At 49.3% G+C, this 26,411-nt stretch overlaps 1 protein-coding gene across 1 annotated transcript in view; it reads left to right on the top strand.

Moving 5' to 3' along the window:
• The window catches only part of PCYT2 (phosphate cytidylyltransferase 2, ethanolamine), a 271,685-nt gene that overhangs the window by 85,216 nt on the left and 160,058 nt on the right, over positions 1-26,411 (top strand). Inside the window, exon 4 of the mRNA XM_069655300.1 lies at positions 15,694-15,760. Coding sequence (XP_069511401.1) covers positions 15,694-15,760 — 67 coding nt within the window. The remainder of the gene's footprint in view (positions 1-15,693; positions 15,761-26,411) is intronic.

Genomic DNA, 26,411 nt, shown 5'->3' with positions numbered 1-26,411 from the left:
CTGTCCCAACTAGCCCTAACTGACCCTACCACTATTTTAACAACTAAAGATAGAAGAATGACTCTCTTCTCCCTTCTCCTGTATTTTGCCTTTAGCAAACATTTGTTCGTTGAATTTCTTTGGCTCTGTATTGTTATATTCTCCTTGGACAGTGGGTTTCTTTTGTTTAACATTCTTCTTTCCTTTTCCCAGGTTACGGTTATCCAACCTTTCAGAATTTCTCTCTTAAAGTTATCTTCCTTCTTACACATACCCTTTTTCCTCTGCATTAGATAGTTTATTCTTCTGCTCCAGGTTATCTCACATAATATCCTCTTACTGACGTTCTCTTTACTTGTACTGTGACGATTATGCATGCTCTTATAATAATTCTCATTTCCTTCTCTTTTTCTCACTCTTATCGTCTCTTTTATTTGACTGCGCTGAGTGTGGATGTTCTCATAATGAGCCTCATTTACATCTCTTACTCCCACTGGGATCGTCTCTTTATCTTGACTGAGACGATTATGCACACCCTTGTAATGATTCTCCTTCATTTCTCTTATCGCCTCTTTATCAAAACTGAGATGAGTGTGACGGTTCTTGTAATGATTCTCCTTCACTTCCCTCCCGGGTCTCCCGCTTTCCCAGTTACCTTTCAATCTTGGGGGAACACATCAATGGGACTTCTCTTCGCTCTGGTCTAACTCCAACTTTGCCTGTCCGACTTTGTTTTCTACTTCTGTTTCTCGTTCTTCATCTGTTCGATTAGGATGGCTTTCTGTGTCATGATTCCTGCCCCTCATGTCCCCAGCCCCCCAAGATGTCAGGCTGGAGCCAGGCCACGATCACCTACATGGACCTCACGGGCCTCGCCACCCCTCCAAAGACCCACTTGGAGTCAGACCTGGCGCTTGTGGCACCAGACTCACTCACTCCCATAGAATAACTTTGGGGATTGGACTTGTAGTGCATTGATGGGGACAAGATGGATGTCCCTACATATTTCGGTTACCAGAACTGCATGTGCGGTCTAGACTTTTGGGTGTGGTTCAGCCCAGAGGCACCTGGGATACCCAGAGACTATTTAAGCCACACCCAGGCTGAGAAACATGCTTTGCGTTATCTGCACCTGCAGCGTAACACTCACCGTGTTCGGGTCGGTCTCCAGTAGGCCTGCATCTTTCTTCTGCGCTCAGCTCCTGCAAGAACATGAACACTGTTAGGAACAGCCTTACCTTGCGGCGCTTCTGCCCATCAGTCATCGCTCCTTCTATTCTGCGGGCATCTTCGCCGGTGTCATTCTCATCCCGGCACGCCGCTTCCTAAGGAAAAGGGAAGAGAACAGAAAAAAGGCATTAGTAAGCATTCTGCAAATCTTCGCTTATTTTTGAATACTGTGCGAGCTTCAGACGCTTACCTGAATTCCAGCCGCTCTGGGGGAACTCTGTCTCCGGAACTTCTCATCCATCTGCAAGAGGGAAAGGACACTCCAGGTTAGCATGGAAACATCTAGAGGCGCTGCATACCGCGCTTACCCACCGCATTTGTTCTTCATAACCGGCATCCACGCTGAAAACTGAAACAAAGTTAAAGAACTGTTCAAAAGACTCATTATACTTAACTGTCAGACTCTTGCCAGTGAAGTAACTAGGTAGCAACGAGCCCGCATCAATCAACGCGCCCCTGCGCTGAAGGTAGGACGGAGAGCACAGTATCCAAGAAAAACAAGGTGAGCTGTGGATCAAAGGGAAGGGTTGGACCCCGGGGAAGAAGGGGTTCAAGTACACAGAGACAATAGGGAGTTAAACTCTACCAATCCTGTGTTTCAGGCCCAGTCTCCAGTCGAATAGCCTCCAGGGAAGGGTTCGAGGTCGTAAGCGGTCAGAAAAGGCTGAGTGAGGTCCCTGTGGATACCAGGTGAGCGTTACATTCTGGTATCCCATATACTGAGATGTCACGCTGTTTCATCCATGTCGTGGTCTCAACATTGTTGTAAGGACCTCTGGTACACCATGGTTTCTTTGTGGTCACGCTACCACTTATAGCTTCTCTCTCTTCCTAGCTTCTCGGATGCACTGAGTCCAGCTGTTCAGCTTCGGCTCACCAGCTGGTTCCGTCTTGGCTGTCCTCTAGGAGTTCTTTCTCCTCCCCTCTCAGTTGTGAAGTAGCCATGGGGCTTCACTGGCATGTCCAGGTCTCTCTCTCAGCTTGCCGCAATTCTTACTATTATGCTCATTCCTCCTCATCCCAGTTAATTGGTCTTTTCCATTTAGAGGGATGGTCCCAGTTTCTGTTTTGCAATAACACATTCTTGTTATTTCCTAATAAACCCTGATAAAATGTGTCTGAAGAAGTAATTGAGAAGGGATCGTTAGGGGGTTCCTCACAGGAACGCGAGTCATTATCCCACAGGGGGAGTCTCTGTCAGGATCCTGAGGAGCCTGCTATGTCTCCTCCACGGCTGGTCGTATGGCCTCTGCTACGATTGGCTTGGGAGGAAACCCATGGGGAAAAAGAATCGTGATTAATCATGTGCCCATAATATTTTCTTGGGTTCAGGAGGGCGTGGCTACAGAGCCATGAAATAGGGTGTGATTTTGGGTGCGCCTGCCGATCCTCAACAATCCTGATGGAAAGCCATGATTATAGAAGGCAACGACTTGTCATATTGGAAAGGCAAGCACATTAAAGAACAAGGAACAATGTGATCACGTTTTTAAAGGGATCCAAAACACAGTCTGGGAATTGTGACCTGGAGAAGTGTTGCAACGTCCTGTCAGCAAAAAAAGAAAGATGGCGACTGGACTGGAACAAAGTATCGAGCCGACTGGCTATAACAAATTAGAGAAGAGTAGCTGTGTCACGGATGAGGTTGGATTGACCTCGGCTGACTCGCAAAACTGGATCAGAAGGTGGCGAAAAGCAGGCCGACAGATCGGCTCACAGTGACGGCTGGCGAGGGAACCTCTGCAGAGAGTAGAGTACGGACTGTCGGATCGGAACGGGGGAGAGAGACAAACACCAAAGGTCCAAAGTGGCATGACCTTGTGCTGGAGCTCCCGACACTGATGCGCTCTACGAGACATAGCATGAAGGAGTAATACTGGGGGCCCTGAGATGACATCGTGCCACTGGGGTTAAGAAGACACGTTTGGAATTAGATGTATGGCCGCCGGCGCACCGGAACATCTGGCGAATATTAATAGCATTGTAACAAGAGACGGCGGGGGGGTCTGCAATCAAGAGAAGCTCGAAGTCGGAGACGGCACACTACTGCGTGGTAGGCCCTGACAGAGAATGATGGATTAGCTGTGCTGGATACTTTGTAATGAGATACTGAAGCAGGCTCGAGCGAGGCACGGACTGGGCTTTCTGAAAAAGTGCAACTGATCAAACAAACGTAGCACAGCGGCTTCCCATTCTCACCAGAGGCACGAAAAGTGCAGAACACTGAGGTAGATGGCCGCATGAAGGAGACGGCCGTATGAAGTGGGGAAGCACTGCCCGTAAGTTAGGTGTAACAGCTGCCTGATTGCTGAAACCCACATGCACATGGTGGGGGCATCTAAACCGAGGGACGGTTACAAGCACGATACCAGCACAAACTGACTCAAAAAAAACAAGAACTGCAACCAACGATCACTGCAGCTATAACATTGAGAAGTCAGTTTGGCTTGGCCGAAAGAGAAGATGGGGCCCAAGAACTATAAACAAAAGAGCAGAGATACGCTCTAGCACCGGCCAGCACAGCCTTGCAGGAACGAAGATAGGATAGCGAGCAGGCGAAGTGACGGCCGACAGAGAAGGGGAGAAAATGATTTCGGACGGCCCAGGCCAGCACAGGGAAGAGACCAGACACCTGGAACAGCTACAAGGCTGCAACAGGATAAATCGGAGCCGCAGTTACTATGCAACACGCTGCAATAGTATATTATCCCTAAGGTGTGCAGCAACATGGATCTCGTAAGTACCCAGAGGGCTTCTAGCATCTCAAGAAGGCCTTTGGCATCCAGACAATAAGATGAGCTGGAATGAAGGTGGAAGGCTGAAGGTGGTGGACTAGTCGGCACAGGGGCCCTGGGAGAAGCAGCAGGCCCGGAGGTGGGAGGAAAAAGACGAGCACAGCTTGTGAAAGACAAGCTCCCCCGGAGAAAGATAGCCCAGATATATAATTAAATCTGTGTGAGCTAAAATACTCGGTGCTAACTGAAGGAAGCACCGAGCACGAAAGGGTGGCATCCACATTTTGAAATTGACAGCAGGTGTACTGGGTAGGACTGACAGAGAACTCCAGGGGAGTGTGGGAAACTAGCGAGTATAGGCGGACATATAAGACAGGAACACTGCCACCAGACACCAGGGGCACCCACCTAAGCGCTTGCAGACAGGGTGGCGACACCGAGGGAGTCGGTGATATAAGGCAACAGAGGGGATCCCAGTCACGGTTTGAACTTTGGGAAGACGCCAGAGAAAATAGCGGGCTTAGTAACGAGTAGAGGCCCCAGAAGGACATATGTAAATCGAGTACTCTAAGGGACAACCGAAGAAAAAACACCCAACAGAGTCCCACAACAATGGCATCCAAGACAAATAAGGGCAAGGGGAAACAGTCATTGATTGACACATTTGCCAAACCTGCACAAACGGCAGACAGTACAAAGACAACAGCTCAAGAGACACAAAGAGAGGAGGCTCCTGGAAGAAGTGATCACCAGATACTAGAGGCCATAGCTGAGCTGAAGTCGGCACTGGAATTCAAAATCGATGCAATAAGTATTGATGTGAACCTCTTGAGACAGGATGTCAGGGCATTAACAGAACGCACCGCACAAGAGTGCTAGAGAAGGAGGTGAAAGCTAACACAAGCAGTTGCAATGAGAAGTCTACATACTGCAGCAGCAAGTGCGGAAAGTCGAGCACGGAGGAACAATGTATGGATTGTCGGGCTCCCGGAAGGCAAAGCAGGTCCAAGCCTGACCGACTTTATTGAAAACATGCTGTTGCAGGTAATAGGAGTGGGGACACTCACCGAAGGGTTCACAGTGGAGAGGGCGCATAGGGCCCTAACAAGAACACTGCTGCCTGGAGCCCCACCCTGGCCTATAATAGCTAAGATACTAAATTACATGGACAGGGAGAAAATTCTAGAAGACTTTCGAAAAGAAGGAACGATCTGCCGAGCATCGGCGACCATCACGGCATACCCTGACTATAGTTTTCTGGTGCAGAAACAGAGGATGAACTATGTGGCAGTCAAGAGGAGGCTACGAGCAGCTAATCTCAAATACATGTTGTTGTATCCGGCGAAAATGAAGGTTCTACATAAACAGTGTTGTCTTTTTCGAGACTCCGGAAGATGTGAACAAGTGGATGGATGCAATGAACATGCCGACGGAGAAAGAAGAATAGGCGGGAGGCGGGAGCAATAAGTGAACCTGTGTTGTTTAAATAATGCAAACTTGAGCTGCACAGTAGCCATTACGGAATGATTCGATAATAACTTACAGGTTGGAAGGCATATGCTGACCTCACAATTAGCTAAATGCAGGAACAACCAGTGCTGCTCCGACAAGAGCGGTGCCAAGGAATCACACTAGTTTAGATAGGTTAGGATACTAGTAGTTCAGTATCCTCCTGCTGCACTCCGAATACTGGCATCAGAGCCCGGATAGGAGTGAGATGCAGGGATGCCTGAGCTTCAGATTTGGAGCTGGGCAAACGCTGGGAATTGTTGGGGAGTGGGGTGGGAAGGGAGTTGGGGTAGTTAGAGGGGAGTTGGTCTACAGATACGCACAGGAAAGGGATAGCGAATGTGACCAAGGAGGAGTGAGAGCAGGAACCACTCGAGAAGACAGGTGAACTTAGCAACCTGGAATGTTAGAGGCCTGAACAGCTATATTAAGAGGAACCGGGTTATGGCATACTTGAGACGCCAGGAACTCATCTGACTAAAGATAGACAAGATACCTTGACGTGGAAATGGGGGGGGGGTGGTGACCTTGGGCTCAACATACTCTGCATATGCTAGAGGGGTCCTAATATGGGTGGCACCGACAGTACCATTCAAGGTCCTCCAGACCTTCCTGGACACAGACGGTAGGATGATAGTACTACGGGGAATGGTGGAAAATATGGAAATGTGTTATTAATGCGTATGCCCCAAATCATGACACGGTAGCCTATTTTAGATCTCTATATCCCAAGATGGGTCTGTACAGAGATTGTGCACTGATATGGTGGGGGGGGATTTTAATTGCACGTTGGACCCAGAGAGGGATAGATCGGAAGGTAAATTTGCTTATCCAGCCCCCTCAGCCAAAGCTATAAACACGTTGTTGCGTGCATTCAGGTAGGCTGATGTATGGAGAACTATGTACCCGCAGGACAGAGTATACTCAAACTACACCGCTCCTAGGAGCCCATATTCACGGCTGAACTACTTGTTTGTGGGGGAGGAAACTCTGGGAGGGTTTCGGACCATGCCCCTCTGTTAGTTACGTGGCAGGTCCTTCCTCCCCAAGCCAGGATCCCGACATGGAGACTTGGGGTCGAGGCACTTGGAGTTACATGGTTCCGAGAACATCTGAGAGAAGAAGTGAAAGAATATTTTGAGTACAACACTGGCAGTGTGGAATCTGCTGGTACACTGTGGGAGGCCTTTAAAGTAGTAGTGGTGAGAGGAGTGGCTATAGCAAAGTCGAAAGGGATGCAAGATGTCTTTTTTTTTTTTTTACAGGATTTGCAAAAAGCAGAAGGTAGACTAAGTCATAACACAGGCTGGAAATGGGTCCCTAGAAGAAGCTCAAGAGGTGCCCCGCCTACAACAAGAATGTTGGGAACACTGGAACAGGTTAAGCAAATTACGCTACAGGAAATATGTTTAGAGACAACATGCAGAGGGAGACAAGCCGGGACGATCGCTAGCCTGGCTTTATAAGAGCGAGACTAAACGGGAGACAATTAGAGCAGTTATGGGAACTGACGGCAAGTTGCATGAGACCTAAGATGAGGTGAACAAGTGTTTTTATGATTATTATAAACAACTGTATGAGGAAACCTCAGAGTGCGACATGTCAGAGGTACAGGAAGCATTGCCCGAGATCAATCTCCCCAAGTTAAACACGGAGGAGAGAGACAGGCTAGAGATACTGGAGTATGTGATAAAAGAACTACCGACCAGCAAAGTCCCTAGAGCGGATGGGCTTCCAGGTGAGTTTTGTAAAGAATACAGGCAGAAATCCTTGCTCCATTGCTGGCAATGCTGAACGAGGCGCTGGGCATGGGCAGCAGGGCCGGGTCCTTGAGAGAGTCGAAAATTGTCCCCCCTTCCTAAACCAAATAAGTCGGATACCGACTGTAGCTCGTATAGGCCCTTTTCAATACTGAACAAAGATTGGGAAGATTCTCACAGCAGAATTGGCACATAGACTTAAACCAGTCACAGCCAAGATCATACATCCGGATCAGACAGGGTACGTCCCACACAGAAATATTACCGATAACCTGAGAAGATTGCACAACATAACAGATTGCACCCAAGGAAAAATACAAGAAGTTGCAGTAGCGTCACTCGATGAAGTCAAGGCGTTTGACTCAGTCAGTTGGCCTTGGCTGTAAGCGGTGCTGGAAAGGTTTGGTATTGTGCCCACATACATCAAATGGGTGCAATTGCTGTATAATGAACCGATAGCAAGGGCCAAAACGATCACAATTATTTCAGAACAGTGGCAGTTGAGCAAGGGCACGAGGTAGGGATGTCTGTGGTCCCTGATGCTTTTCATCTTGGCGTTGGAGCCACTAGCTGTCTATTTACGGGAGGAATATGAGGAGGCGGGCATCAGCACTCCGGGAGGGAGGCATTTGATTTCATTATATGCTGATGATATGCTCCTGTACTTGCAGCACCCAGAGACAAATTTGCAATACATCCTAGATGTGATGGAACGATACGCTGCACTGTCAGGCATAACAATCAACCGACAGAATTCGAGTCTGTTCCTGTTAGGGGAATACGCTGGGAAGCCCATGCGCACACTGCCGGTGTTACCAATTAAGTGGGAAATAGATATATTACGTTACCTTGGGGTGGACATTTACCACGACCCTAGGACAGAACACAGTGAGGGCAGTGAACACAATTGAAAACTCCATGTCTTTCTGGGCCAGATTGCCGTTGTCCATGATGGGGCGAGCAGCATTACTGAATATGGTGGTGTTACCGAGACTCCTTCATTATTTTGCAAATGTTCCATTTGCAAAACCATACATGTTTTTCAGGAAATTGCATAGTCTGTGTAGGAGCTTCCTATAGCATAATTCAAGGCGCTGAGTGGCATTGTGGAAGCTCCAGAATCTGTATGAACAAGGGGGAATATAATTGCCCAATTTTAAAGTATGTTTTGTAGCTAGCCAGTTGCAATTCGTGGCCAAATGGCTGTCGGATGAACAAACACCCATATCACGGTTATTACGAGCAGAAAGTACTCCGTTCTTTCTGAACGAAGTGCTATGGAAAACTGATCGACATGCAACTCGCTCGCCCTTGCTGTTGCGACTGGGGTGTGTAATGTGGCGCAGGGCCTGTCAACTGCATAGGCGACATTATTTATGGGGATAATTTATGGGGTAAATGGGAGCAGAGATGTTCCCTGCTCCCAGATGCCATGTGTTAATATTGCTGCTAGAAACTGTGCCATTCTTGTATGGCGACATTTTTCAGGGATATTAAAATATGGAACAATCTATTCATGATACTTAGCTAGGTTTCTGGAGCAGTAAGAAAAGAGAAATAAATTAAGGAAGATGAGACTAACATAGGACTTACAACTTACTGGATGGAGATTGGTCACTGCGGGTGTATGCTCAATGGGAGGAGTAGTTTTTTTTGTTTCCTTTTCAAAATGATACATACTGTATGAATGCAATTAAGAATGATGCATAATAGGAAGCCTCTGTACCATGCCATAGACCCCTCCCTAACAGCCACCAAGTCTTAAAATCTACCCAAGGTGTCCCTGAGGTGCTACCCCTAGCCTGCGGAATGTCCAGTAGCTCCTTCACCATAGTGGTTCTAATTCCACAGGCATCACCAAGTGTGCTGGCAAACGTTCCTCTGGAAAGTGTCGACAATGTCTCCACATTCCTAAATTTGCAGCATAGGAACCTGGCACCACTATATGACATGTGACACAGTGGCACCATTCCTTGGGTGGATTTTGTCACGTATTTAAAGTTAGTGATTGTCCCAGCTGTATATGTCGGCTCAGAGTCACAGTTGGCTGCAGATCTGCTCCCAAGGCAGTTTTGTCCAGCATTCTGTGGACATGATCTTTGACAGGTTGATTGGTCTTTTTTATGAATCATGGATCTGGCATTTTCCATGCCCTTTGATAAAGTCCCCTGCCTGACTCTAGGGATATACATTGGGGTGACAATGGGGGGCCAGGTACATCACCAACCTCCCCATTCGAGCCCTATTGGTCTCAAATGGGAATGTGGATCATTTTTTTCTGGCGCCCGGGAATGGGCAATTACCGGGTCTGGTGGAGCCGGAATGCCCCGGTAATTGCCCATTTGAGGGGATTGGGTCCTCCGACGTATTCCATATCTATGACAGTAATCACCACAGCTGTGCAGCTTCGGAAAACTTTCAGCTCCTGCGTCGATGACGTCGATGCGCCGTCCTCGAGGACCTCGGCCGACGTCACCTGATGTGCTAAGTAGGACGCACGACGCCCGTAGCCTCAGTTCCATTTTTTCCGCGAACGTGTCAGTAGGTAAGGTGCCCAAGCCCCGGAAGTCGAGGTCTGCGGGTCTTTCGACGGATGATTCGAGAGGCAACTCTCTGCGTCATCGTCGGACGTCCAGTCGGTCTCATCACTCCTCTGCCTCTTCGAGGCACTCCCGGAAGCGCCGTCATCGGTCGCCTTCCCCGTCCTCATCCGAGGACTCTGCCCGTCGGCGGGTCGCTTACCCCACCAAGCATGTGACATCAGAGGAATGGAATTCCATCAGGAAGAAAATGTTGGCGATTCTCGAATCGCAGGGCACTGGTCTCTCTGCGCCTCCGAGTGGGGTCGGTCGTGATCAGCTGAGAGACACTGCTCGCACACCTTCAGGCTCGGGTGGTCGTCACGATTCGCGGGAAAGGTCCCGCTCGGACAAGGGGAATCGTTCTCGGCATGCCCGGTCCAGGTCCCGGTCCTCGACGCGCTCGAGACTGCGTGAACCTGTGAAGTCTTCGAGGAAGACATCGATGCCTGTGGCGCCGAGGTCGTCAACGGACTCTCTCGAGGCTCCGCCTCTGAGGAAGTCCTCGATGCCGTCGGTGCCCACGATGTCGAGGGACACACTCTGGGCTCCACCTTCGAGGCCTGTGTCGATCCCGTCGATGCTGTCGGCGCCGCTTCTGTCGTCGATGCCGATTCTCTCAACGCTAGCGCCGATTCACTCAACGCCTTTCGAGGCTGTGTCGACAGGGGTAACCCGTGGCTCGGGGGAACCACCTAGAAAGGCTCTGGCCAAGGTCAAGCATGGCTTTGGTTCCAGTTCTGTGCCTTCTTACTGCCATCTGGAGTTCATTTCAGAGGTGGATGAGGGCTCTGATGATGGCATGGTGCCTGATACGGTGCCTGACGAGATTCTCTCGGGCCATAGCCAGTTTGAGGACCTGAGGCAGTCCCTGCATGATGCTAGGGGGCTGGACACCTCTTCGGAGGTGGAGTCTTGTAGGCCAGAGCCTGGCACTCATGCCGATTCTTCGTACCGGCACCTTATGTCACGGGTCACCGAGTACTTAGGATGGTCTGCTCTCCCCGGGGAGTTTGTTCAGGATGACCTTACGGATATCCTCGACATTGGTCCACCAACTGACCCGGTACTGCTATTCCATATGGCTCTGCAAAAAAGGGTGGCAGCGGCTTGGACTGCTCCGGAGAGTCTCCCGGCAGTGAGCAAGTCTTTGCCGTGAAAATACCGCCCAGCCAGTAGTGACCCCTGCTACTTGTCCAAGCTCCCTACTCCGGAGTGTTTGGTGGTGCATGCGGCTAGGGCCCCGGCAAGGCAGGCGTCATACCCTACCATCCCTCCTGATAGGGACGACAAGCGTTTTGACGGCTGGGCGAAGAAAGTGTTTTCTGCAGGGGGTATGGTGCTTCTGGCAGCCAACTACATTTGTGCCTTGTCTCGTTTCACGCACACTCTGTGGAACTGTGTTTCCTTGGCGGCTGAACATATTCCCGAAGGGGATGAACGGGATGGTTTCCTTGCCATGGTTCAGGATGGCAAGGATGCCTTGTGTGATGCCGTTCAGTCAGGTTTGGACATGGCAGATTGCGTCAGCCAGTCCATGGCGGCGAGCACCGCGATACGCAGGTTTGCGTGGTTGCGGAAGTCTGGGTTTGCTCCTGATGTGCAGGCCCGGCTCCTCAACATGCCCTTTGACAGGGAACATCTTTCTGGCAGCAAGGCTGACAAGAGCCTTCAGCGGTTGCAGACCTCAAAAGCTGCAGCAAAGTCATTGGGCGTGCAGTTCGACAACCTCTGCCTTTTTGTCCTAGGGGACAGCAATGGAGGGGAGGTTCCTTTCGTTATTACTCATCCTTTGGTAAAGCGAGAGGAGCTGCCAGTCAAAGGGGCCACCGTAAGAGTGCCAGAGGTGGAAAACAAGGTACTCGAGGTGCCAACGCCGCTCGAGCTGTTGCCTCTTTGCCCTCAGGCAACGCCGCAGCCGCTTCAGCTCAGTCATGAGGCCATGTCCCATGGTTCGCCGGTTGGGGGAAGGCTGACGCAGCATCTTGCAGAGTGGCGCGCCATTACTTCAGATGTGTGGGTTCTGGCGATCATAACCCACGGCTACTGTCTTCCTTTCCGGCAGAGGCCTCAAGACAATCCACCGGGGAATCTCTCTTTGAAGAGTCCGGATCCGCTCCTTGCGCAGGAAATTCAATCCCTGCTAGAGAAAGGCACCATAGAACTGGTGCCTGTAGCGGAGAGGAACAAGGGATGGTATTCCCCTTATTTTTTTACTTCCAAGAAAGACGGGGGATTGAAACCCATCGTGGACTGGCGCGGTTTGAACAAACTCCTCAGGAAGGACAAGTTCAAGATGGTTACTCTTTCTCAAGTCCTCCAGGCCCTTCAACTTCAGGACTGGTTGGTGTCTCTCGACCTCAAGGACGCTTATTTTCATGTGCCTATCCATCCAAAGCACAAGAAGTACCTGAGGTTTGTGGTTGCCGGCTCGCACTTTCAGTCTCGGGTTCTGCCGTTCGGATTGACCTCAGCCCCAAGGGTCTTCACCAAGCTCATGGTAGTGGTGGCAGCGCACCTCCGGAAAGGGGGGATTCACGTCTACCCCTACCTGGATGATTGGTTGATCAGGGCGCGCTCTCCCGAGCAAGTCCTGGATCATCTTTCGGTCACCTGCCACTCCCTCCACAAGCTGGGCTTCTCCCTCAACTTAAAGAAGTCCCATGTGACACCAACTCAGAGGCTCCAGTACATCGGAGCGGTGCTCGACACGTTCCTGGGGCAGTGTTTTCCTCCCCAGGTGAGGGCTCATCACATTCAGCAGATGGTGCACAAGTTTCAACTTGCCCAGACTCTCCCAGCGTTCGAGTTCTTGAGACTGCTCGGCCTCATGGCATCCTGCATTCTTCTGGTGCCAGAGGCCAGGTTGCGGATGAGATCTTTGCAGTGGGCACTTAAGCTCCAGTGGTCTCAATCCTCCGGCAGGATGTCGAACCCTGTTCAGGTGCCATCTTTGGTCGCCCGGGACCTTCTGTGGTGGGCCGACGAAGGCAATCTGATGAGGGGGGGGGGCTCCATTTTGGCTGCCCTGGCCGGAGGTGATGATAGTGACGGACGCATCCCTCACGGGATGGGGTGCTCATGCCAACGAGTTGACAGTCAGCGGTCGTTGGTCTCCGTCGGAGTCCAGACTCCATATCAACCTGTTGGAGCTGAGGGCCGTCAGGCTAGCCCTGAAGGCTTTTCTGCCGACTGTGCGAGGAAAGAATGTCCTGATCCTGACAGACAACACGGTGGCCATGCACTACCTCAACAAAAAGTGGGGGGCAGGGTCACTTCCTCTGTGCAGGGAGGCGATGCAGCCCTGGTTCTGGGCAATCCAGCAGGAAGTTTCGATCTCGGAAGTTCATCTTGCAGGGGACGAAAACGAGACGGCGGACACTCTGAGCAGGCAGAGCGCGATCTCTCACGAGTGGGAGTTGGCTCAGGATATTCTCCTGGAGATCTTCGCCCTTTGGTGGACCCCTCAAGTGGATCTCTTCGCCTCCAGTGTCAACCGGAAGTGCAAGAGGTTCTGCTCACGGGAATTTCCTCCAAACAGAGCCTTAGGAGACGCGTTCGTGGTGGATTGGTCATTCCACTGCTGTACGCATTTCCTCCAGTCCCCGTCATCCCGCAAGTACTGCGGAGGTTACGGAGGTTCGGTTCCCGGATGATCCTCATTGCTCCGGCGTGGGCCCGGAGGACGTGGTACCCGGACCTTCTCGACTTGTCCATCTGTCCTCCACGTCGTCTTCCCTACTAAGACGATCTGCTCTCACTGGAGGGGGGTCAGGTTCTCCATCCAGAGGTCAGGTCCCTCAACCTTCACACTTGGTTTCTGAAAGGTTGAGGTATAAGGATTGGGACCTCCCTGAAGACGTGATGGAGGTGTTGCTTTCGGCCAGAAGGCCCGCAACAAAGTCTCTGTACCGTTGCCGTTGGAGAAAGTTCTGCGACTGGTGCAGAGTTAAGAATGTGGATCCTTTTGCATGTGAGATTCCCATGGTCCACAGGGGCCTTCAAGTGGGTACCATTTAAAGGTTACCTGGCGGCGCTGTCCATATTTAAGCGCTCGTCTGCAGAGTGTTCCTATTGATTTCTCAGTTTCTGAAAGGGCTCACTAATGTGTTCCCTCAGTCTCCTTTCCAGGTGCCCGGTTGGGATTTGAACCTTGTTCTCAAGTTTCTGATGGGTGCTTCGTTTGAGCCTTTGCATACATGCCCTTTGAGACTGTTAACTCTTAAAACTGTATTTTTGGTTGCGGTCACTTCTGCTCGCAGACTGAGTGAGTTACAGGCACTTTCAGTTAAGCCACGCTTCACTGTGTTTCATAAGGACAGGGTTGTCCTTAGAATGCGTCCTTCTTTTCTTCCGAAGGTGGTATCGGAATTTCATTTAGGCCAGAAAGTTGTTCTTCCGGCATTTTATCCTCCTCCACATCCTGGTAAGGAAGAGGAGAAGCTCCATAGGCTTGATCCTAGGAGAGCTTTTATATTTCACGCATGTCCCGGGTCAGAGTGGACGATGCTCTTCATTGGTTACGCTGGAAAGCGTTTGGGACAGGCTGCGACAAAACAGACTTTGTCTCGCTGGATTATTTTGGCTATCTCTTGAGTGTTACCGCTTGGTGGGTAAGGACCCACCGGTCGGCTTACGGGCCCATTCTACCAGGGTATGGCTGCCTCTACTGCCCTGCAGAGCGGTGTTCCTATTCGAAACATCTGTGATGCAGCCACCTGGGCTTCGGTACATACTTTTGTACGTCATTATTCCCTCGATTCCATCTGGGGGAAGGATCTGGCCTTTGGCAAGGCGGTCCTTTACTCCGCAATTTGATTGGGCATTCTAAATTTCTGTTTTCTAAATTCTTTTCCCACCTCCTTGCATTGGTACTGCTTTGGGAGTCTGTCATAGATATGGAATACGTCGGAGGACCCAATCCTATCGAAGAACAAGTTACTCTCTTACCTGGTAACGTTCTTTCGATGGGATGGTCCGACGACGTATTCCATATCGCTCCCTCCCTACCTTCCCCACTACAGAATTTCTTATGCGATTGCAGCTTACCTTTCCGCAAGGCTTTGTGTGTCAGACTGGCAGAAGACTGGTGGCACACATTCTGGGAAAAAACTACAACTGAGGCTACGGGCGTTGTGCGTCCTACTTATCACATTGGGTGATGTCGGCCGTCGGAGGAGGTCCTCGAGGACGGCGCATCGACGCAGGAGACAGATGCCGAAAATGTTCTGAAGCAGCACAGCTGTGGTGATTACTGTCATAGATATGGAATACGTCGTCGGACCATCCCATCGAAAGAACGTTACCAGGTAAAGAGTAACTTGTTCTTCCCGGGTACAGGTAAAATTCGCAAGTTTGGTGGCAGTCTGCCGGTTTTACCGGCAAGGCTACCGCTGAACTTGTAATGAGGCCCAATATTTATTCATTGCTCTCAATCCATCTTAAATGCAATGGTATAATTTGCTCCAATTGTGATGCGATATCATCCAACGTTTGTAATGCAAAAAGTATCAACTCTTTACTGAAGTTAATATACAAAAGAAAACATCAAATCTAGTAAAATGTGACCTCCTTAAACAAACATGGTGTTACACAGTGACCCCATGCTGCTTCCCAATATCACACAATCAAAATATCTTTGAATACTGTAAATCAGTGCCAAATTATTTGCTACAATTATTCAGTTTTATTATTGACCATGTCTGTAATTCTAATGTATGTTCTCCCATTTGGAAATAAGGGATAAGTTAGTTGAGGATGGCACTATTGTCTCTTCTGCTAATGATTGCCCTTTTGCATCTCACTTTAGTGAAGGCATGTTTCTTTTTCTGCATTATCGTGGATATATTCTTCTCTTTTGGTGTTGTGTTTCACACTGTGGTGTTTTTCTTTTTTATGTAGATGATATCACACTCACTGTGGATGGCAAAGATACCTATGAGGAGGTGAAGAATGCTAAAAGATACAGGTGAGCGTAAAGGAGAAGAGCCCTGTCAAATATGGTGTGTAGGGAGTGAGGTAACAGGTTAACAAAGGGTGCAGTATGCAGTGGACAATTGTGAAGAGTGTAGAGGTGGTGTTGGACACAAGGGATAGGGATAATGGGCTGGCATATGCCCTCAGGTGCAGGGGAAAAGGTTGGCATGGGGCCCATGGTACAAGTGGCATAAGATGGTGTTAAACTCTTGTTTATTGTCAGCTTATCATATATTTTGGTTGGTGTGTCTCTCGTTCTATTTTGCTCTCCCCCTCCAAACAACGCCAAAACCTGCTTCTTGCAAGGGCTAGTCTCCTTTATGGTCTATTACTTTTTGGCTTGCTCCAGCCTCTGGATCCTGGCTTGTTCTAGCGCTCTCCTGGTTCTGGGCAGGCAAGGCTCTCCCCAGACCCAGTCTGCCTCACCCGCGCCTGGTTTCTGGCTTGGTCCGGCACTCTCTGGCCTCTGTGTGGATTAGTTCTCTCTGGTGCACCAGCTATATCCAGGCTCAGATCTGCTCTATCTCTTTCCAGTCTCTGTGATGATCCAGTTCTTTCTGGTCTTTGGCTCATTTAGCTCTTTCCGCCCATCAGAATCCTTGCAGCAGCATTTTGGGTCCTTTGAAGTCTGTGAATGGATGACTTTGGAATACCCACATAAATTGCATTACAGAAATCCAGTCTGCTGAATAGTAATGCATTTACCAATTGTATTTTATGAGGTAAAGCAAAATAGTCAAGAAATTTCCTTACAAACGAGTGAAAAAAGCAGGCACTGGACACTCGTGAAATTTGGGCATAAAGGACAGAGACTTGTACAGCCACACGGCCAGTTTTCTGGCCAACAAAACCAGCCGCTACCGCCTCTATATGCCTTCTGGTAGTTCAGGCATCCGCAACGGTTCTGGGTGCCGGATGGGTGTCATAAAGCAACACGTGGGGCACTGCCTCTGGAGTTCCTCCACCATGGTGTCTTGTTGCAGAAACCACACCTTTGGGCGCAACATGCGTTTCGTGGAGACCACGCCTCGATGTCCTTCATGGGCCAACTCTACAACCTTCCGTTTCAGTGATGCTGGGATCACCATCTTGTGACCCTTCAAAAGCAGGTTATCCTCAAAGAGCTAGCTCCTCCTTTACTTGCAGCAGTCTGTACACCTCCTGCCGTAGGTCCTCTGACGCAAGGCGGTCTCTTTCTTTGGCTGTCCTCCATTGACCTGATCTGAGCCCTTCACACACTATTTGGCAGGCCTGGTCAGCTTCCATCTCGTCGGTTAGGTGAGCAGGTTCAATGCCTTTGGCTATTGCTTGTTGGATCAGGTACCTGAGCTACCGGTCTGCCACCAACGCTTCAGAGGCGCAGCCGCTTCTTGGATGTCGTGATGTCGGGATGTCAGCTGGATTCTCTTCCTTTCCCGGCCTGTGCACTATCTCAAAAGAGCGGTCCTGCAACTTGATCCCCCACCTTGCAATTCGGGGTGGCATTTTGGCCTGTGGGTTTCCATAGAGAAACAAGAGAGCCTGGTGGTCGCTCACCACCTTGAATGGTTTGCCGTAAAGAAAAAGGTGAAAATGCTTGCACGCCCACGCCACTGCGAGACTTTCCTTCTCGGCCTGGGAATATGCCTGTTCTGTGGCAGAGCGGCTTCTGCTCGCATATGCAACGATGTGGGTCTGCATTGGATCAGCTTGGTCGATTTGGGCTAGAATATCGCCCAGCTCCACCGGGCTTGCATCCACAGTTAGTTCAGTTTTCCTGTCGGAGTCATAGTATGACATGTTTTCGGTCCGAGCCAATCTCTTTCGCAAATTGTTGTGAAGGCCTTTTGGCAGTCCTCCGACCATTTCAACATTGCGTTCTGCTTGGTCAGTGCCCTGAGAGGCTCGCTGACCATGGCACAATCTTTAATATACCGCGTTCAGTAACTGCGAGGCCCAGGAAGGACTTTAGTTCTGAGACTTCGGTCGGTGGTGGTGTCCTTTTGACCGCAGTGACTTTGTCAGGGTCCAGTGTCATGCCATTTGCGGAAAATACATGCCCAAAGAACTTCATTGTGCCTTTCCTGAACTCGCATTTTTCCTAGTTGAGGGTAAGGTTGGCAGCCTCCAATGCCATGCACACTCTGGCTAGCGCTTCGTTGTGTTTTCACACAGTCCCGAACACCATCACTGTAGTTTATACAGTTTGGTGTGTGTTTTATCACATTATGGATTTCCGCCTGCAATATATCTCTGCGGCAGAGGATACCCCAAAGCTCAGCCTTTTGTGTCTGTATAGTCCCAGGTGTGTGACAAAAGTTGTGATGTTCTAGCTCTCAGGACTCAGTACCAGTTGGTAGTAACCCCTTTGCAAGTCCAGTTTGGAGAAAACCTTGGCTCCATTTAACAAGTGTATCATATCAGCGATATGTGGGGCCATGTGTTTTTCCCTCAGAGTGGCTTGATTGGGCCTCCTCATATCAATGCACAGCTGTAGCTCATCTTCGACTTTCCTCTGGATATTCACTGATATGCCCCTGTAGTGTTGCGCTATTGGGTGAACTTCTTTCTCAATGTGCAGCTTGATTTGCTTGTTACGTAGTTTCCCTATCCCTTTAAACAGATTGGGATACAGTTCCTTTATTGTGTGTACCGGATCAATATATTTGTTCACCATGAGTTTATAAGGCACGTGCATTAGGCCCATGTTGATGGCTGTCTAAAAGCTGATTATGCAGCCACTCTCGCTTTCTGTTGTCAGCACGTGTAGGAGCACTCTTTTCTCTTATCCCTTGTAGCGGCATGTCCCCTCGAATTGTCCTAGGCATTTGAGGAGAGTTGTGGCTCCATATCGGTATATGTCGACCGTAGTTGTATTCAGTTTTGGGGCTTTTGGTAGCTCCTTGTATATTTGTTCACTGATCACATTCACAGTAGCCTTGGTGTCTGAGGAATTCTGTGGGTCTCTCATTCAGTCCCATTATCAGTGTTGTGCTGTGTTCTGTTGCTGCTGAGTTGCCCAGGGTGTAGACGTAGCCCTTCTTTCGCTGTTTGCTTCCTGAGGAGCTGATTTCTGGTTTCGAAGGGGACTGTTATACTAGGTAGCGTGAGTGATGCCTGGATCTGCGGTCGGGTCTCGCGCGGTTGACGTACCTCCTTCTTTCTTTTCGTTCCCTCCTGTGCCTGTCGTCATCGGATTCTGTCTCCTTCGGCTAAGGTTCTTTGGATCGCTGTGGAGGATTTGGTGTCACCCCCGATGTATGTAGTGCTGGGAGAAGGGGTCTGGGTTTATATCTGCGAGTCGATTCCCTTCCTTTGTCTTGCCCTCTCTCTTGCCAGTCGACGCACCGATTTGAAGTGTCCTTCCTCGCCTCAGGAGGAGCACCTCTGGGCAATGGCGGGACAGGTTCCCTCTTTTGGATATTCATACCCACATCTGAAGCAGAAGGGCTCTTCCTGTCTCCTCTCTTACTGTAGCCGCTGTACGGATTCCACGGGTGCTGTGTTGTTGAAGCTTTCAACCTGTGAGTCCACCGCCCTTTCTGCCCTTGCAAGCATCAGTGTTTCGTCCAGAGTACGGGCTTTTTGTAGAATTTCCGTCTGAATGTTGTTAAGATGGATTTCTGAACTCTGACCTGGTGGGCAGAGGTTCAGGAGGCCAGCCTAGTTTCTTGGAACAGGGTAACCTTCTCGACAAGCCAGACCAATCAAGGTAGTATTGGCGGTGATCAAGACTAGGTCTCAGGAGGGGTGAGGGTGACTGAAAGACCTCAATGAGCACACAGAGTAAAGGACACTTACAAATCACTCCCAGTCAGGTGTATATATATTAAAAATCCAAATATATTTATTCAAGGCCTTTGAGTTTCAACACAATAGTTATTAACAGTAACACTTTTAAACCAACACAATCCTACTAAAATACATATATACAAAACCAAGGGGCCTAAAGCGTTAATGCACAAAATGGGCCCACCACCTAGAAAAGGGAAGGAAGCAGGTATTGTAAAGAGTCTTTAGGAAGTTCTGCAGTAATCACAATCCTAACTGAAAGGCAGTCCAATCCCTAAGAAGAGGGGAGCATATTGCTCAAATGTATTTGCAATGCTGGTGCACGGGGTACTGCAGATGGGCGAAAGCGGGGTCTCTTGTAGGGTCTGTAGCAGCTCAGGAAGGTGGGTGAGGTGATGCAGAATAGGTTCCCACCATTAGTGGAGGGTCTCCGGGAGGGCAGAACAGGTTCCAGGAGTTGGCAATAGTTTGATAGTTTAGGCTATCTATGGAAAGGAGAGGGGCCCTCAGGCGCCACTTGTGCGTAAAAATGGATGGAGCGCTAGGGGCCACCGGTAAGGGTTGCAAATACTCACCGACCGCATGCGCACTCCAGACCAAATTTCGGCAGTAGAGTCCAATTCGGTTGCACGTTAAAATGCGGGAATCTTGCGGCTCTGCGGCTTTCAGTGACGAATTTACAGCGTTTATTCCCAAACGGGACAGTGGCGATTTCTCTGCTCCTGGTGGATGGATCAGGCCAGTTTCACTGTAGCAGGCCTCAGGGCACCGAGGGGCAAAGCTGCAATGCACTTGCAAAGTTCGTCACAATGGCTGGGCGACACGGTAACCCAGTGTACTCCGGTCCGGGCCCTCTCTCTTTACTCCAGACCTGGGAACGCCAAGTGTACGAAATTCGGTGTGAGAGTGCCGTGAACGCAGAGCTTGCGATGTACCCAGTTTCAAGGGCCTCCTTGAAACAGCGGTGGTGATAGAGCAAAGATCCTTTGCAAGCTGGTCAGCCCACTGGTTTCATAGGAGAATACATGCCCAAATAAGGACTGACCCAGGTCGGCTCGACCTGGAGAAGTTGAAGGGGCAGGATGGCCAAAGGACCTTGTGGCCATTTTGGAGCCAATCCACATATTTGTGCCAAAAGCAGTAAACATGGTTTACCTGGCAGGAAAGAGTTAAAAATACATGAAAAGATCCCTGTCCAAGGCACATCTGCACTTCTCCTAAAAAATCCTTCGAGATTATCTAGAGCCTTTAGAAATGACAGGAAGACCCAAGTGCACTATACTGGAAGGTACATTGTGCACTTGCAACATGTTGCATAAACGTTTCAACATTGACAAGGACTAAGGGAAACACAGTCTCCCAGTAATGACTGTCTGTAAGGGCATGTCAGTTTCCCCATAATAAAGTGAGCGAAAAGCCTAGGGGAGTGCAGCGGAAGGCTGTGCTCCTCTGGCAAAGTCAGACTATGGTGTATAACAGCAGCAAACAGTTGGGGGGGTACACACTTTAGGGAAAATTACACATGAACTGGAAACAAATGCATGGGACTTGCACCCTTCGATGATTTGGGTACGCAGGGCCTCTGTGTTGGAGTAATTTGCGAAGTCACAGTGCTTCATTTTAATCCTCCGTCGCATGACATAGGCATCCATGGTCTCACCCTTCGCCTGTTTCGTGCTGTGGAATAGGTGGCGCTCATAGTCCACGTACGTGTGCAGGGTGAAATATGGTGATTAGGCCCCTTTTAGATCTTGGATGGAGTCGATGGACGTGGCAGCATCTCATCTATGATATCTCGTATCGCTGGTCCCACTGCCGGTTTGAGTAGACATTTCTGTCTTTCTTCATCAATGGGCCCTGTGGCCCCCATGTATAGGTCAAGGTCTCTTATCCACCTGGCCCACCTTGGGCCCATGTTGCTTGTGTCTGTTACATCGGAAGCCCTTGGCAGTACAAGTGCGAGTCTCGCAGTCTATAGGGAGCATTTGCTTGTGGTGCATTTGGGCCTTGTGCCTGCCTGTCCTGGGCCACGTCCTGGGGACCCTCCTGTTCAGACATTGTCCTCTGCCTGCTGGCAGCCTTTCCATGAGAGATATGGCCTCCCCCCTCTGTCCACACAGCTGCCTTATGAGGCACGAGCACCTTGGTGGCTTCCTTGCACTGTGTAAAGCTTCAGGGGAGTGAGCGTGCTAACGGATGGCCGCCGGTAGGCACGAGCACAATCACGTGACTTCCTACATGCTCCTCACTCACGGTTACACTTTTCTTTGAGCCGCCGTAGCTTGGTCCTCCTTGACCGCTGCAGAACAAAAGTTCTGTTTTATGGGCGAGTCACTGCGTTCACTGCCACAGCCCGGGCAGGTTTCTGCAGCCCTTTCAGTTCTGGGGCCTCCTCTTGCTGGGCACGGCACAGCTGTCACCGTTGCAGTCTGGGCAGGCTTCTATTCCCCTTGCCTTGACGCCACACCTCTCACCGCCGCACCCAGGGTCCTCGCGCCGACAGTGCAACCTCATTACCAGTGTTGTGCTGGTGAGGAATGGTCCGCTGGCGTCCCGCACACTGCACGGGATAAAGAGACAGACAGAGCCGGGACCTTGCTCGCAAACGTTTTCTTTATTCATTCCCTTTTTCCAACTGCCTTAACCCCGCCCTCCCTCGTCACCTGCCTACTGCCGCCCTGCTGCCCCAGAACCAAAGTGTCAACATGACACATGGGTCATGTAACTTCCTCTTAGCTTACATGGGAAGCATGGACAGCAATCGACTCTTTTCCAAGTCGGCATGGACTTGGTAGATATATCAAATATCTATCAAAAACACATTCCCATGATATTATTTAGGAGAGACTGTCAATCATGCACTTACTGCACTGCTGACACTTTGAACACACATGATAATACAGTCCCAATTGCACTCTTGTTAATTACAAAAATGTTTGTGAAAAAATAGCACGGATGGCAGGTAGTCCTGCACACTTACGCTGTTCAAGAGGACATGTGCAGTGCCTCTGTGCATATATCTTCGGTTAATCTGGCGCCAGATGGTCCTTCATGGTCTGTAGTGCCCCCGAGAGCTGGGCAACTATATGGCTATTCCCTTGGTAGGTACCATCCCTACTCCCCTCTTCCCCCTCCATCTCCAGTGCCTGGCCATCCACCCTTCATGGTGGCCGCAGGTCATTGGCCTTTAACAAGTCATTCAGCAATTGGGTCCAGTGTATCATCACTCCCTCCCCTTCCAGCTCAGATTCTGCCTTCTGCGAAATTGTCAATTCCTCCATACCCCACCTACGGACATCCACCCGCCACATATTTACTGCCGGGCCTTGTGGGTGTTTCCATGCTATGGCTACCCAGTGTTTGGCCAGTATCAACAGAAACCGGCCGATCCTATTCCATATTTTTTGTCCCCCCCCCCCCCCCGGGAGTTTACCCCATATACAAACTCCCGGCTTCTGTTCCCACTTGGTGCCCAACAGCCCATTCACCCCTTTGATCACTTCGTCCCAGTATTAAGCTATTACACCACACTCCCATATCATGTGCCGGAATCCCGCCTGGCCTATTCCACAACTGGGACATTTGTCCGAAGATTCATTGTTCATCGCTCGTAGCCTCACTGGGTTGCATATGACCTATGTATGATGTTAAATTGGACCAGTTGGCAGCAGGCATTACGTGATGTCTTCGGTCCAATTCCCATACCCGAGTCCACTCTTTTTCTGAAATTTGGTATCCCATGTCTGCCTCCCATTTCTCCTTAACCTTCAACTCCCTCCCAGGTTCCCCTTCCCACAGGGCTTTGTATATCCGTGAGATCCGTGCCCTTGCCCCCCTTTTGGTCAAGCAGTACCCGTAGCACCGGACTCGGTTCTGGTTCCTCCGGGATTCCCTCCCATATCTCCACCAGTCTTTGGACCACTGCACCATATGCCAGGAAAAGACACTGTGGGAGAGTGAACATTAGACACCATTCCTGACAGGTAAGCAGCTTCCCACCCTCAAAAAGATCCCCCACCGTCTAAGCACCCTTTTTCCCCCAGCCTCTGTATTCCTGCCCTTCCAACCGCAAGGCAGAGTCTCTGATCCACGACCAATAGGAGTCTACCATCATAGTGCCTCCCTACCCCTCTCTTGCCAACATACTTCTACGTCCCTCTCACCGCCTCGAATACTGTGGACCTTCCCTTATTACCCAGTGGGTGCCATAACAGTTCCACCGCTCTCTGATTTGGTGGCAAACCACCTATCAGTCATTTCAGGGATTCCTCCCAGCCTCCCGGGTTGGTCCCACAACCGTATCGACTGTAGCTGCGCCGCCGCAAAGTGTTTCCATAGTTCGGTAGACCCAATCCTTCCACTGCTCTAGATCTTTGCAATATTTTCAGGGAAAGCCTCCTCCTCCCCATATTCCACAATAATTCCCTTAACTTGGCATCCAGCATTTAAAATACTTTTTTCACCACATATGAAATGTTGGTAAAGAGATAAAGAAGTCACGCCAGGATCACCATTTTGCATAGGGCCACTCTGCCCATCAGGGAAAGGGGTAAGTCTTTCCAAAATTGAACCAAGTCTCCTTTTTTTGACAGTGCTCTCCCTGCGTTATGTACAAACATATCTTCCATGTCATGGTACATCCTTATGCTCAAGTACTTAAATGACTCCCTCTCCCATTTTATTCCCAAACCTGGTAGATCCGCCAGTGGAATATCACGTACCATGAAGTATTTTTAATGTGACATGTTCAAGAGCCATGCCTCACAGTAATGTACGCTTTCCAAACAAAATGTCATAGGTCAGAGACAAAGAACACGATTTTTAAAAGGCAAAAGCGCAACCAGGAATACAGTATCCCATTAATAAACTGGATTAGCAGTGGAATAAAAAGCACTGACCTATTAGAGTCTATAAAAAGTGTGATTATGGACTGAAAACAGTTTATACTCTACCTACCAGTTTATACTCTACTCGCGCCTTGAAACACTTGTGTATAGGCGCGTTACAAATGCCATATCATATCATATCATACCTACCATTAAAACATGTATTCTTCCAGAACAATGACTTTATTGCTCAATGGGTTATCTGCACCAAACCGTTTTCCGAATGACAAACTCACTGTCATCCTTCAATGGCCTCTAATTAAGAAAAATGAAACTGTATAATAACATCTGTATGTACAGCGTTTATGTACAGTTTTACATAATGCCACAGTTGCAGTAGATATATACACACTGACTCTGTGATACTGACCCTGTAGTTATGGTTGAGTTGCACCCTGCAGAAAAGTCGTTTTGGAATGGCTTATGACTTTTGTGCCATTCGACAAATCTGCACAAAACTTTGCAAAAATGAGAAAACATTTTGTTGCACCTACAGCAGCGTAAAAGACGCTGGTGGCAAGGGCAGCACGTTTAGGCGCGGCTGTGGACATGGAACTGAAGGAGGAGGCGAGAAAGCGTGCTTTGTAGTGCCCAGTTTAGCTGGGGCAGATGGATTAGACACTCGCTCAAATTTGCAAGTTTAGATGAGCTTGCACAAGTGAGTTTGCACAAATTTAATTGAAATGGTAACTTTTGATTGTATTTTTTTTATTGTCACTTATTGTATTGGGAAATGGCACAGATGGGTGCCAAATTGTTCAGCAAGCTTCTGGGTCTGGTCGATAAGCAGGGGGTGGCCACGGTGGCAAAACTGGGGACATATGCCCCAGAAGTGCAGGGGAATGGCGAATTGGGTCAGCAATGAGCAGATTAATATTCTATAATGGCTGGGGCTCCACCAAAGCAGCATGCACCCTGGTGTGTAAAAGGAAAATTAAGACATCGGATCAAGCACAAGCAAAGAGGAGGAAGCAGTCCAACAACATTGTTTTGGACTGCCCGGCTGGGCCGGTGCCCGATACAGCGGTTGCATGGTCTGGCATATCTACAACACAGCCAGCAGACCCTTCATCAGCTTGGGTGCCAGGAGGACATACAGGTCCGATTGCACCAGCAATGCCCACAATGCTGCCAGTCCCTGAGGGTACCCCTAATCGCTCTCGAGGGGCCAATGGGCCCAAAGGCAGGAGTCACTTTGGGGAACAACATCACAGCTTCGGCGTTGGGGAAGTTGCTGAGGAACTGGATGTAGATTACTGCTGGTTTTATGCCACAGGCCCAGTTAGGTCAGGGTGTGCACTGAGTGCACATAGCAACCTTATTACAGCTCCTAGAAAATGGTGCAGTGTGCCATCTTTTATTTTAATATGTTTACAGATATCTTATTTCAAAGTGTGCCACGTAAACTGTGCTATGGGAATGTTGTGCAGCATCTATGTGCACAATCCAAGGGGTCTTGAAGATGCAGCACCACTAAAACCTGTCATAAAATATACACCTTACCTCCTCTGTACCAGTGTCTCTCTGCTAGATGACTTCACTAATGTTTTAAAAAGAAAGTGGGCACAAAAGGAGGACAGCTCTAAATGCTGTAGTCTTGGATGTTTTAATGCACAAGTAGAGCCAGTGGCTAATACATAGACTGACCTGTGTCTGATGCGGAAACAATGAATGTTATGTCAAACACTAACCTTTTCTTTTTTTTCTTACAAAATACACTTAAACATGTTGGAAGAAGCTAGTGTATGAGTTTCATGAATAATGCCAACAATACAAATTCAGTCTGTGATTGATGAACATCTTTGAGCGATGGTTGCAATAGTGTGGATTTCGAGGTTAACCACTTTAACCTGGCCATATGTTATTTTTGCAGCCTGTCATGAGAGATATTATCCTACTTAAGCATGAAATGAAACAATAAAATATTTTTGTATTTACACTGAAAAAAGCAGTTGGCCTCAATTTTTTGAAAGGGGCAAACAGGAA

The sequence above is a fragment of the Ambystoma mexicanum genome, chromosome 3q (assembly GCF_040938575.1).
Source record: "Ambystoma mexicanum isolate Mex_15411 chromosome 3q, UKY_AmexF1_1, whole genome shotgun sequence".
Lineage (NCBI taxonomy): Eukaryota > Metazoa > Chordata > Amphibia > Caudata > Ambystomatidae > Ambystoma > Ambystoma mexicanum.
This window is presented reverse-complemented; position numbering and strand designations above follow the sequence as displayed.